The sequence below is a fragment of the Heliangelus exortis genome, chromosome Z (genome assembly GCF_036169615.1).
Source record: "Heliangelus exortis chromosome Z, bHelExo1.hap1, whole genome shotgun sequence".
Lineage (NCBI taxonomy): Eukaryota > Metazoa > Chordata > Aves > Apodiformes > Trochilidae > Heliangelus > Heliangelus exortis.
In genome coordinates, this window is record NC_092454.1 from 20,189,905 (window position 1) to 20,201,812 (window position 11,908).

General features: G+C 41.0%; 1 protein-coding gene across 1 annotated transcript in view; it reads right to left on the reverse strand.

Moving 5' to 3' along the window:
- PDE4D (phosphodiesterase 4D) overlaps nucleotides 1-2,894 on the reverse strand; it is a 336,349-nt gene extending 333,455 nt beyond the window's left edge. Inside the window, exon 1 of the mRNA XM_071731608.1 lies at nucleotides 2,497-2,894. Within this exon, the coding sequence (XP_071587709.1) occupies nucleotides 2,497-2,879 (383 nt within the window). The 5' untranslated portion in view covers nucleotides 2,880-2,894. The remainder of the gene's footprint in view (nucleotides 1-2,496) is intronic.
- Between the last annotated feature and the right edge of the window lie 9,014 nt (nucleotides 2,895-11,908).

The following is an 11,908-nucleotide window of genomic DNA, read 5'->3' on the forward strand; positions in this document are numbered from 1 at the left end:
AGAGTAATTTGGGGTTTTCTGAAAGACAGTTTTATCCATTAAGACATGCTTTTCTGACAAACACGTGAAATACAGGGAAAAAAATTTAAAAGCCTTAAAGAAAAAGAAGAATTTAAATATTTAAAAGAACTGGTGTCTTTTTAGAAAGTATTGGCTTTGGGGGTTTTTTTTGTTTGTTTTGGGTAGGATTGGTTGATTGGTTGGTTTTCCATCAGGTTTTTTTGTGTGTGTGTTTTGGTTTGGTCTAATTTTTTATTTTAAAGTTATTTGTTTTACAATAATACTAAAAAGATACTTTGCTTTGCTTTCCATGAAAAAATGCTGTTGACCCAAAACTTGAAATAAGACTCCCAGAAAGAGTAGCCTTTACTGATATTTCTTGAACATATTTGTATAGATTTTTTTTTCCAATTCACTTTGTGTTCTCATATTATAGGTGTTTCATTCAAAATGTTTAACAGTGAGAATTTATTTTTGCTAGGAAAGCCAGAGAATGGTCATCTTTAGTGAGCTTCTTTACCCTGATTTCCTTTAGTACTTCTGGAGAGGAGGCATATTGATGCATATTTACCAGTTCCATAAGATGAAAATAAAATCCACTGACCTCTTAATTTTGTAGTTGTATGTCTTGTGAAAATAACATAGGTGAAAGTTAAAATATCACAGCGAATTTAAAATTAATATTTAAATAGGTATAATAAGAATTGCGATTTAAAAATTTTAAAATGGCAGCAGTAACCTACTTTCCCTTCCCATCTTTACTGACCACCTCCTCAATACATAATCACATATGGAATAATGCTAAGTATGGTCAAACCAACCATCAAAATTAACAAAAAATAAACTTCTTTGCATTCACAAAACAGAAAGGCATTCAAGCTTAAAAACTGAAAAACCTAGATGCCTAGTGCTGCCCTATAAAAGACACAGGAATGTATTGAAAAGAGCATTAAATAGAACACTTGTTCATTTTTTAAGTATGTGATTTTTTTTTCTTTCAAATCTTAAATAATGAAAACCTTACCATTAACTTCAGACAAGCATAAGTTCACACAAGTGATACAAAGGTATAACAACAGAATGTCTGTGTAAAAACCAAAGATATTAAAAGATGGATTTTAAAATTTACTGAAATGAAGGTGTAGTTATAATTTAGGATTCATGAACCTCCTTTTTTCTCAATTTTATATGAAATGGAAATGAAGCCAACATAAGGTAGAAATAGAGCTAACACTGCCAGAGAATACTCAAGTATGTTTTGTTCAGATCTATGGCCAACACTTCATAATAATGAATATGGTGTGTACCACAGAAGCACAGAAAGCCATCTCTGTTCAGAAAGGATTCTATTATTTAGTCATCAAGTGATCATGCTATAAAAATCTGATTATCTAGAAAATGAAAAAATCTGCAGAATAATCGAGTATTAAATATTGTCCTTCTGACCACCATTATCTCTATAAATCCTTTATTCACATTTTCTGCTTTATATTAAAATATGAGTTTGTGGCTTTCCACTAAAAGGAAGTCATCCCAGCAACTAAAAATGAAGATTGAATAATAAATCAGTCAAATACAATATCCTGACTATTTTGACAGAGAAATTGATTCTAAACCAGATGCCTGTGACAACCATCCAGGGCAAAATAGGCATTGGTGAGCTACACACACTGCAAAATAAATCTACAGATCATTTAACAGGGAACAATAGAATAGTAGATGACAGAGTCCTCCCCCTAGCTAAGAAACCATTAGCCCATTTTCTCATCTAAGCCCATTCTAACTAGCAGGACCTTAACCCTCGGTTTTCCAGACTGTCTCCTACCTCCCAAGAGCTCCCATTATTTTAACTTCGTGCGAAAAGCACACGAATTTCGTCCTTCCCACTGGGCACCGCCGCTGTAGGTACCCGGGGAGCTCGAGCCGCCAGGGGCAGCCGGGGAAGCGGCGGATCGGAGAGGGATGGCGGCGGGGAGAGGGGCCGGGGCGGAGCGCAGGGCCCGGTGCTCCTGGCCGCCCCGCACCAGCCGGGGGTCCCGCTCATCAGGGGTTGTGCTGGCACAGAAGCTGCCCCGCTCCCACCCACGTGTTTAGCGATTGCTTTTTTATCCACAGACCAGCGCGTGTGCCTCCGTCGCCAGTGCCTCGGGCGCGCCCGCTCTCGGCAAGACCTGCCCGGGGTCCTCCAGGAGGCGAGTTGCCCAGCTACCCGCAGCCATCTGCCCCGCGGTCCCCCGGGCGACAGCCCATACCCTCCCCTCCTCCCTTTCAGAGACTCCGCAGCAGCACGGCACCCCTTTCTTCTCCCTCCCGCCGCGAGGAGCGGGGTCGTTCTGACAGAGGGTCCCGCTGTGGCCGCTTCAGCGGCCCCCGCCGGCTCACCACTTCGCCGCCGGGAGCAGCCATGGCGGGCGGGAGAGCTTCACCCTGGATCCGCACCAGCCCCCGTCCCCCAGCACACACACCGCCAGAGCGGCGGGTCAAACCCTTTCCTACCGTCTGAGTCCCTGGAAAGAGGAGGGCCAGGACATCCGCGATTTCTTCAAGCCTGGCCGGTGGCCGGTCTCCATGGCGTAGGAGGCGCGGTCCATGGCTCGGCAGTAGAGGTATCTCTCCGTGTCGGAGTATCCGCGGTGCCTGACGCGAGCCCCGGCCAGGCAGCGGCCCCGCGAGGCGGGCGTCGGAGGGCCTGGGGGCTGCTGGTGCTGGAGGAACTGGTGCTGCCGCAGCTGCGGCGGGTAGTGCTGGTCGTGCCGCCACAGATGCTTGGGGGCTTTGAGAGCCCCGCCGCCCCCGGCGCCGTCGCTGCCGCCGGCGCCGTCGCTGCTGCCGGGCAGGGCGGACAAGCCGCTGCTGCCACCACTGTGCTCTGCCTCCATGCTGCCGGCGGGCCACGACGGCAGCGGACGCCTTCCTCCGAGCAGAGGCAGCGAAACTGTGCTGAAAAGTTGGACAGCTCCTGCCTCGCCGCACCGCCCCCGCGCCGGTGTGGGAGCGGCCGCGGCCGTCGCGTCCTCTCGGCCACTCCTGAGCGGAGGCGGGGAGACGGGGAGGGGAAGAGGGGCTGGCTTCTCGCTCGAATATCTTTAAAGCCGGGCTGGAGGCAGCGCTGGGGACAGCAAAGTTAAAGCAGTGAGAGGATCGCGCAAGGAGCCCGGCCCGGGGAGGCACAGGGACTAGGAGAGCGCACCAAGGGCCTCTCCGTGCTCCAACCCGGCTCCGCCCGGGGGTCTCTTCTTCCTCTCCCTCTCCCTCTCCCTCTCCCTCTCCCTCTCCCTCTCCCTCTCCCTCTCCCTCTCCCTCTCCCTCTCCCTCTCCCTCTCCCTCTCCCTCTCCCTCTCCCTCTCCCTCTCCCTCTCCCTCTCCCTCTCCCTCTCCCTCTTCCTCTCCCTCTCCCTCTCTCCTTCTTCCTCTCTCCTTCTTCCTCTCTCCTTCTTCCTATTCCTCTCCCTCTCCTCTCACGGAGGACAGGGGGATTTCCCACTGCACAGCAACAACAAATGACAAAGTTGCTCATGCCCCAGTTCACTGAGAACTTTGAAGTGGGTAAAAAAATGGGTTCTTACTCCCTAAACTCCTTCTCCTACCACCTGTTATTTCCTAAATCACACATCCAATCTTTGCCACGTCAGGTTCAGAAATGGCCTATTTCCCAACTTGAAACCTTCCCCTGCCCTTCCATCTTCACTGATGAGTAAGCTCTCTTGCCTCTGTGAGTAAGGCTGGCTGTAAATCTGTGAGAGGAAGGTTTAATTATAGAGATGCTGACCCTACTGCTGCAAAGAAGCTTTAGTATCACAAACCACTAGTTTCAACAGATTATAACTGCCTCAGAAAAAAATTGCTTAAAATTTACAGAACAGGAACTTCATCCTAAAAAGGATTTTTTTTTTCTTTAAGTAGAATATGTATTTGGCCTGTGTGGTAATACTCAAAAATCTAATGCTTCTTATTCATGGCAAAATTATAATCACTAAACTTCTAACAAAATTTGAAAAAGACACACACAAGTTTTCATTTGAAAACTATTAATACGCATTTGTCTAGGCCTTCTGTTTTGTTTACCAGAATAGCAATTTTAAGCAAGAATGCATATATATATATATATATATATACATATATATTTCAATTACTTTTAATTTAATCATTAGATTGTTCTGATTAGCTTCATCCCCAACTTTTACTTCCGCAACCACAAAATTGCTCTCCTCTTTCCACCAAAGATCTGCGATAATTTTAAACCTCATAAATTTCTCTCTAAACTTAATTTCTTAGTAATGGAAATGTACACCTATGCTAACTCTTAAAGGTGTTGATGCACTTTTTTCCCACTCTCAAATGTCACTCAGTTCCCAGACACAGTGCTCCTAAAATCAAGATTCATCCTCTAACCATGTACATTCAAGCTTCTGTTGGGCAAAAAATCCCAATCCTTGTTTTTCCAAGCAAACAGTACTTTCCTAGATAAAACAAACAACCACATATCACCCCTCCATTTCTTCTTTCATGCCTTAATAACTTTTTGTTTCACCAGCCAATTTCAGACAAGATTGAATTAAAACAAGACAAAATTCATTTGTGATACATATTGTACATAGTGGGAAAGACTTCCTTCAATTGAAGGAGACTTGAGTTTGATCTTGTACATTTATCAAGTTCTGATTATCTCTCCCCACTCTTCCAAACCAGGCATCTTAGCTGCTGCCACTTGCCCAGCTGTAGCAGGTTGCGACAGTTTTGACAGCACATATAGGAAGGACATGGAAAGAAGATGGAAGGAGAAAGACTGAAGTGAAACAAGAGGAGTGGATGATATCCAAAATGAAAAGAACAGTGGGGATTATTGCAATATGTGATACAGGCATATAGGATGCAACTTCATAAAAACTCAGAGAAGAGAAACAACTTTTACCCTTCTCTTTATTTCCATATTGCAATGGGACTGTATCTCACAGCTGCTGCTTCCCTTTACTCTTAAAATTAGACCAATCTCACTATAATTTCATGGAATGATAGGGCTTATTTTGGAAGGGCCTTTATGGGCTTGTCCTGTCCAATCTAATGCTCAGAATGGGAGCACAGAATGGCTCACAACACAACAACACATCAGCCATGGCTTTGTCTCAATTTCTAAACCTGGCAACAACAGAAATTCCAGAGCTTCCAAGGATAACCTGCACCACATTACTAATGAAGAAGATTTTCCTTCGGTTTCCTTCAGTTAAATCTGAAACTCTTCATCAGGGGCCCTCACCCCTCCTTTGACAGCTTACCACTGCTGACAAAAGTTTTTATTTGTTCTCTTTCACAACTACCCCTCCAGTAGCTGCAGGCTGCCACTGTATTACATTTCATCTCCTCCACAGCAGACCAAGTGAGATTGGTCCCCTCCACTGCTTATGACTCTTTGTCCAGATGTCTGAGTTTAAGCCCTGGCCATCCTGCTACCCTCTCCTTGGCTCCCAGCCTTCTCCTTGATCCACTCACTAGCTAGAGTCACTCTGGCATGTACTTTGTTCAATTGAGACGGGAGAGTGCACCATTGGGCTGCTATCAACCCTACAGTCCACTGAGCCCCCAGTTCCTTTCCAAAAGGTTTATGACCCACTCAGCCACTCTGCTGGCCAGTGCCTGTGCCCCAGATTGTCCTGTCTGGGTGTCCAACTCTTCACTTCAACATGGGCTCTAGAATCAACTTATGGTGATGTGCTCATTACCAGCTGCCAGCCAAATACCAGCACAACATTCTGTACACTTGGATACCACCTAATAGTTTATTCATCCAACTCAGACTTCAGTTTCCAACAATGTTTTGGGGGACTGTTTGCAAAAGCCTTACTAAACTGAAAGTATGTTACACCCACTGTTCTCTCTTCCACACAATCTATTAAAAAAGCAAGCCATTTCAGGTCAACTAAATATTGTTTTCCAGTCTTTCACACAGGCCTCACGCAACAACATTCAGTTGTTATGAACGAAGACTGATTAAATAGTTATGCTAGTAACTATCTAGTCCATTAACATTTTCCTGACTATTTAATTTCAAACTACCTCTTTTCCCCTGACCTCATTATAACAAACACGTGTTGTCACTCCATGTCATAACTATCACTGTTTCAAAGTGGGATCTTAATCCATAACCACAAATACTATTTTTAAAATGTAATTTAAACTGTAATTACAACTAGGCTTAACACACCAGCAATTTAAAATGAGCATAGTATTAGAAAGTCTACCTTTAATTGGATGAATCTTATGATGACAGTGACTAATTTAGTGAACAGTTTAAAGAATTAGTAAGTTTTTTGTGTACTTTGAAACACATTTTACATTTTTTTCTGTACTAATGCTACAGAAAGTTATCTGTGTGAGTGACTTAGAGTTGTCACATACTTGAAAAAATGATGAGACAGAAAGACAAGGCTGTTGGAGGGAGATCAGAGAACCATACAACCATTAAAGTTGGAAAAGACCTCTAAGAACATCAAGTCCAACTGTCAATCCAGCACTACCATGCCAACTAAACCATCCACATGTTTTTTCTAACACCTCTAGGTATGGTTTCTCCATCACTTCTCTGGACAGCTTGTTCCAGTGCCTGACTGCTTTCAGTAAATAATTTTTTCCTAATATTTAATCTGACCCTCCCCAGGCTCAAATTTAGTCCATCTCCTCTCATCCTGTCTCTGGTTGCTTGGCATCAGTGGCCGAGACAGTCAGAGATTCTTCCTCTGACACCCGTAATTCTTACCACGCAGGACTTTCTTACCCCCTCAGGTGTAACAGAACAGCATGCAGAAGCTTGTGTTAGATGAGATTGCTGCCCGAGTTGTTTGACAGGTTGCTGAACTCATCTAGCCCAAGTCAGCAATCTGCTTTAGAAGGCTGCATGGTATGATGGTGTTCAAACACCCAGAAAACTTTGCTTGACCATTGAAACAAGTACCACAGACCAAAGCCTTAATTTTACATTGTCATGTAGCATTTGTGATGAGCTTCAGTTGCTGACTAAATTACGAGCTATTTGTAGTGATTATAATTGCTTATACAAAAAAATAATCACCAAGTTTCTGGAAGTGAAAACAACATAAAAACAACATAAAAAACAACAGAGGTGTAGAAGCAGACCCTCTTCCCACAGTTTCATAGGTCCTGCCAGGAGCCTGCATCAGTGTGGTCTCTCCACAGGATCACAGCCTCCTCTAAAGGGGCACCCGCATGCTCTGGTGTCAGGTCCTCCACAGGCTGCAGCTGGATCCCTGCTCCAGAATTAACCTCCATGGGCTTCAGGGGGACAGCCAGCCTCACCAGGGTCTTTACCATAAGCTGCAGGGACATGCTGCGGGGGCATGATCCTGTGCCTGAAGCACCTCCTTCCCCTCCTCCACTGACCTTGGTGTTTGCAGAATTGTTTCTCTCATATATGCTCACTCCTCTCTCCATCTTTTGTTGCACAGAAGATTTTTCTGCTTCTTAACTCTTATCCCAGAATGGCTACCACTGTCACTGATGGGCTCCGCCTTGACTATTGGTGGGTCTGTCTTGGAGTCAGCTGGCACTGGCTTTGTCAAACACAGGCTGAAATTCTAAGCAGCTTCTCACAGAAGCCATGGCTGTAACCTCCCCATTACCAAAATCTTGCTATGCAAACCCATTACAGATGCTTACTGAAGTTTCATTTTAAAAATGCTTTATAGTAAGGAAGGTAATGCACATATATTGGAATAGCTGTGTGTTAATTATAGCATTGGTGCATTCCATTTGTATGCCTGTTTTATAATAAGGTAACAGTATTATGTTATTAAGAAAACAGGGTTTTGCATTTACATAGATGTTTTTATCCACTTCATTCAAAAACACAAACAGGACGTATCTACCTGTATTTTATAAAACACGAAACTGGACCAATAGGGAAGAAGACATGGCACAGCATTATGCAGATGTTCAATTACCGTTAAATATCTGACTTTCATTCCAGTCACCTACTAATCTTTGTATTTAAATTTTTAAAAACAACATGTGTATGTGTAGTGGTGCAGACCAGCCCCTCAGCCCCTTTACCCCAGCCCCCATTCACTGAGTCACTTTGCAACATCAACATTAACCAACACTGTTCTTATTTTAATAGCAAGTGCAGTAGGCTGATTCCAACCAGCACTTTCTGACCTTGTCTACTGGAGCAGTGAGCATGGATAACTGGGTACTTTCTCATCCTAATGCAAACACAGTGATTTGGGGCAATTAGGCACTTGCTAACCATACCTGAAACTCCATTTGCAGAATGTTCCGAGACCCCTTTTGTGCTCAGAACACAGACTCACTCTGAAAGTTGCCAAAGAATTGCTTAACCTGAGTTATGCCTAACTAGAAAAAATACTGAGCAAAGTCAAACATCTTGGACCCTATAAATATTGGTCTCGAGAGGGAGGCTCTTCAGAGCTCTCTGGGATCACACTGGGCTGCAGTCCACATCACACATTTCATGAAGGAAGCTGGTTCATCTGATTGGAAGAGTAAGTTGCCAGCCACTTCTCTTAAATACAGGGGAAAAATCAAATTGTATTTATTGAGTGAGTATGATTTTACTCTGTTGGTAGACTGGCAGGAGAAGAATGCCTTGATTCTTTCATGATATTCATGATATTCTTTCATGATAATTAGGTACCAAAATTTAACAACAGCTTAACTTCTAGATCTGCGTGTGAATTTGTGCACAATGTAATGTTTTATAGATTTTTACCTTAACCTCTGAAATTATTTTAATTGGTTTCTGATTATGTGTTAAGCTACTAGAAAACTGTACAATCTATTTTTGTGATTTCTTAGTGTTAATTGTGAGTTAATAATTAATTCTATTAGTTAATTATAGAATAGTGGTAAACAATCTTAATTTACTGCTATTCTAAATCACACAAGACCCAAAATTATGTATTAAGCACTACAATGAAATTACTACACTTCAGCTCCTTAGTTGTGAACTGTTAACAAAGTCTGGGACTAGGAATGTGTTCAGCTACACCCAACGTCCTCTCTGAGAAGCAATTTGGAAAGCAAGGGGTTCCACTCTGAACCTCATGGCTCAATGGGAGGGCCTTCCTCATTTTTTTTTTCCCTAATTCCTGTCCCAATGACTCCAGTCCATCCTTGACTCAGTCTTCCCTATCCCCATATTATCTATTTCCCTTGATCCCCACATAAATCAACCCCTACATGTCCCTTCCACATGGCAAATGATAGAGTGAACCTTGCCATCAAATTTGTTAAGTTGCTCTTTTATAAATCTATTTATATATTAAAATCATATTTTCCTGATATCTTTGTCAGTGATTATTTAAGCTACCTTAAGACCTTGCACTCTTGGCTGCAACAGCATAACAGGACGACCCTGTTGCTTATTATAGAGTGCTAAGACACTGTCAGAATATTTTGTTCCTAAGGCACAGAATATTTACAGTTCTTTACAAAATATATTGTAAATGGGACCTAGCAACTTTATCTTGAAAAAAAAAAAAAAAAGTGATGTAAGAATTCAAGGCAAAGTTTTTTCTTATTTGCCCAGCTTATTTCACCACAGAAACCCCAAAAGTACTAAATCTGCTGAAGGATCAATAGAGATGGAACATTCCATGTTTGAGTTGTAACTGAAAATTATTTAGAAAAATACATTTCATTTTCCTGGAACTTGCCTGAACCCACTCACAGTAGACTAGAACCTCCCTACCTCCCTAGTGAGTTTAGGCTTGAATATGAGAACTAATGCCCCAGCTGTATCCACCTATTAACCTTGTATTAATACCTCAAAGCTCTCTGTAAAGTACTCCAAAATGCTCAGAGACTCATAAACTAAAATCTAACATTTTCCCTCATAAGAAAATGACAATTTTAGATTATCAAACATTCTTAACCTTTCACATCTCTTTCTAAAGATTAATGTTGAAAGATGTTCACAACAATTTTGCTTGCTTTTCTATCTTTCTTTACAAAGTTTTTGACAATATTTTGAAGGCTCTATGGCCTAGTTTGAGCGCTAGGACAGCGTTAAACCTTGACAGCTGACAGGAGCATTAAAAATGTGCTTGAGAAACTGTTTTATCTATTACTCCTCCAGAGTAGCACTGCAGTTCTTAACTGCGTATCTATGATGATACTGCTGTGAGTATAAGTAATTCTGACATAAAGAAAATAATTGAGAGCTTCCTATTTTGTTCCTTCATTTCCTAGACTAACAGTGAAATACAGTCTATACAAACCACTATATTTAATTTTTGGCCTGATTTAGTTTGTGTAAGTGCAATAGAAACCATATAAAATTGAGATAAACCCATAATATTAAAGGTGAATATATTAAGGACGTAACAAGTCTAACTGGATCAGAAAAGAAAATGTACCACAATACAATTATACAACTAATAATGTCCATCCATTTCATGTCGGAGACTATATTACTGTAGTTATATATCCTGTAAATAGTGTTAAAGTGAGAAAAAACTGTTTGTACCATCTGTATAAGAAAGGAACCAATGCTAACACATGCATATTACATTATGATAAATTTTGGGTAGCATTCCCCGCTGATTACAACACTAATAGTAATCCTGTTATAATTCAGCACAATTGAACTTAAAAAAACTGTACTGAAACTTTATGTTTATGTGTAAAATAATAAGTTTTTTTAAGTACAATGAGGTTGAATTTCAGATACAGTGGACAGTAAATAGCTTCTCATATAAATTTTTTTATCATGTCTGAGTCATGAAGCAGAAACACACTCCTTCTGCTAGCAATAGAAAAGAAATTCAGCAGGCCATCACTCTATAAATCAATTGTAAACATTAATTATTAAAGAGGAAAAAGTTGAGTGCTTTTAAAAGTAGAGGTATCATGAAATGTGGAGTATATTGTTAGATACAGAACTACAAATTGTAGAAAATAAGGCATTTATAAGAATATACCCATACTTTCCCATTGCAAGAAAAAGGGACAGCTACCATAAGAGCACTGAATCTGTTTCAATATATATTCTGAAATCTTATTGCAAAAAGAAATTAACAATCAATCAGCTTTTTTGTTCAATGCCTTTTGGAAATTATGGAATGTTTCCGTAATTGAGTTATGGAAATATAATTGAGTTATAATTAACTAAAGTTACTAATAACATGACAAAAGAGAGATCAATCTAGAACTGTATAATTATGCAAGTTTGATGCCCATTGAATACTAGGAAAGTTACTTTCCTAGTCTGCAGAGAGATATTCCTTCAGGTAGCTCCACAAGAACTTATATTTGATAGAGTTTTTCAGTGAGGAATAACACTTTCCAGTTTTAAAAGAAGACCCATCACTAGTGACTTCTATACATAGAATAATAAGAATGCTTAATTTATTACCTGACAGGTGATATTTTTGAATATTCTTTAAGTTTCCTTGTGTTTAGTCACAACTGATTCAAAGATCTGCTTCTCTTAGAATGGGTGGGGTATAAAGCCCAAATTAATTTATAGTATAAAGTGAAATAGAAATCATATCTGTTTCAGTACTTAATATCATACAGACTAATACATGGCTTTCAAATTCTGAGTGCAAACCTAAAGCTAACAGTTCCTTGGGAGCACAAGTGTTTCTGAGAGAGTATGTATGCTGAAGGATATTTCTTTGAACTTATCAAAATTTTAGTTGCAAGAACAGAATCTCTATAGACTGTATTCTTGTTCTTTTTATTAACTGAGCTGGGGAACACATGCATCACAACCCAGTGGTCCAGAAGATAAATATCCTGACACACAGAGCCATTGTCTCCTCTTACCTAGGCTGTTTAAAATTGTCCAAGTATGTAAGAACTCTGTGTTTTCATACTGCAGGTATATGGACACAGCTAAACCCTGGCCCTAGAGAGTCCAATGCCAATGCTC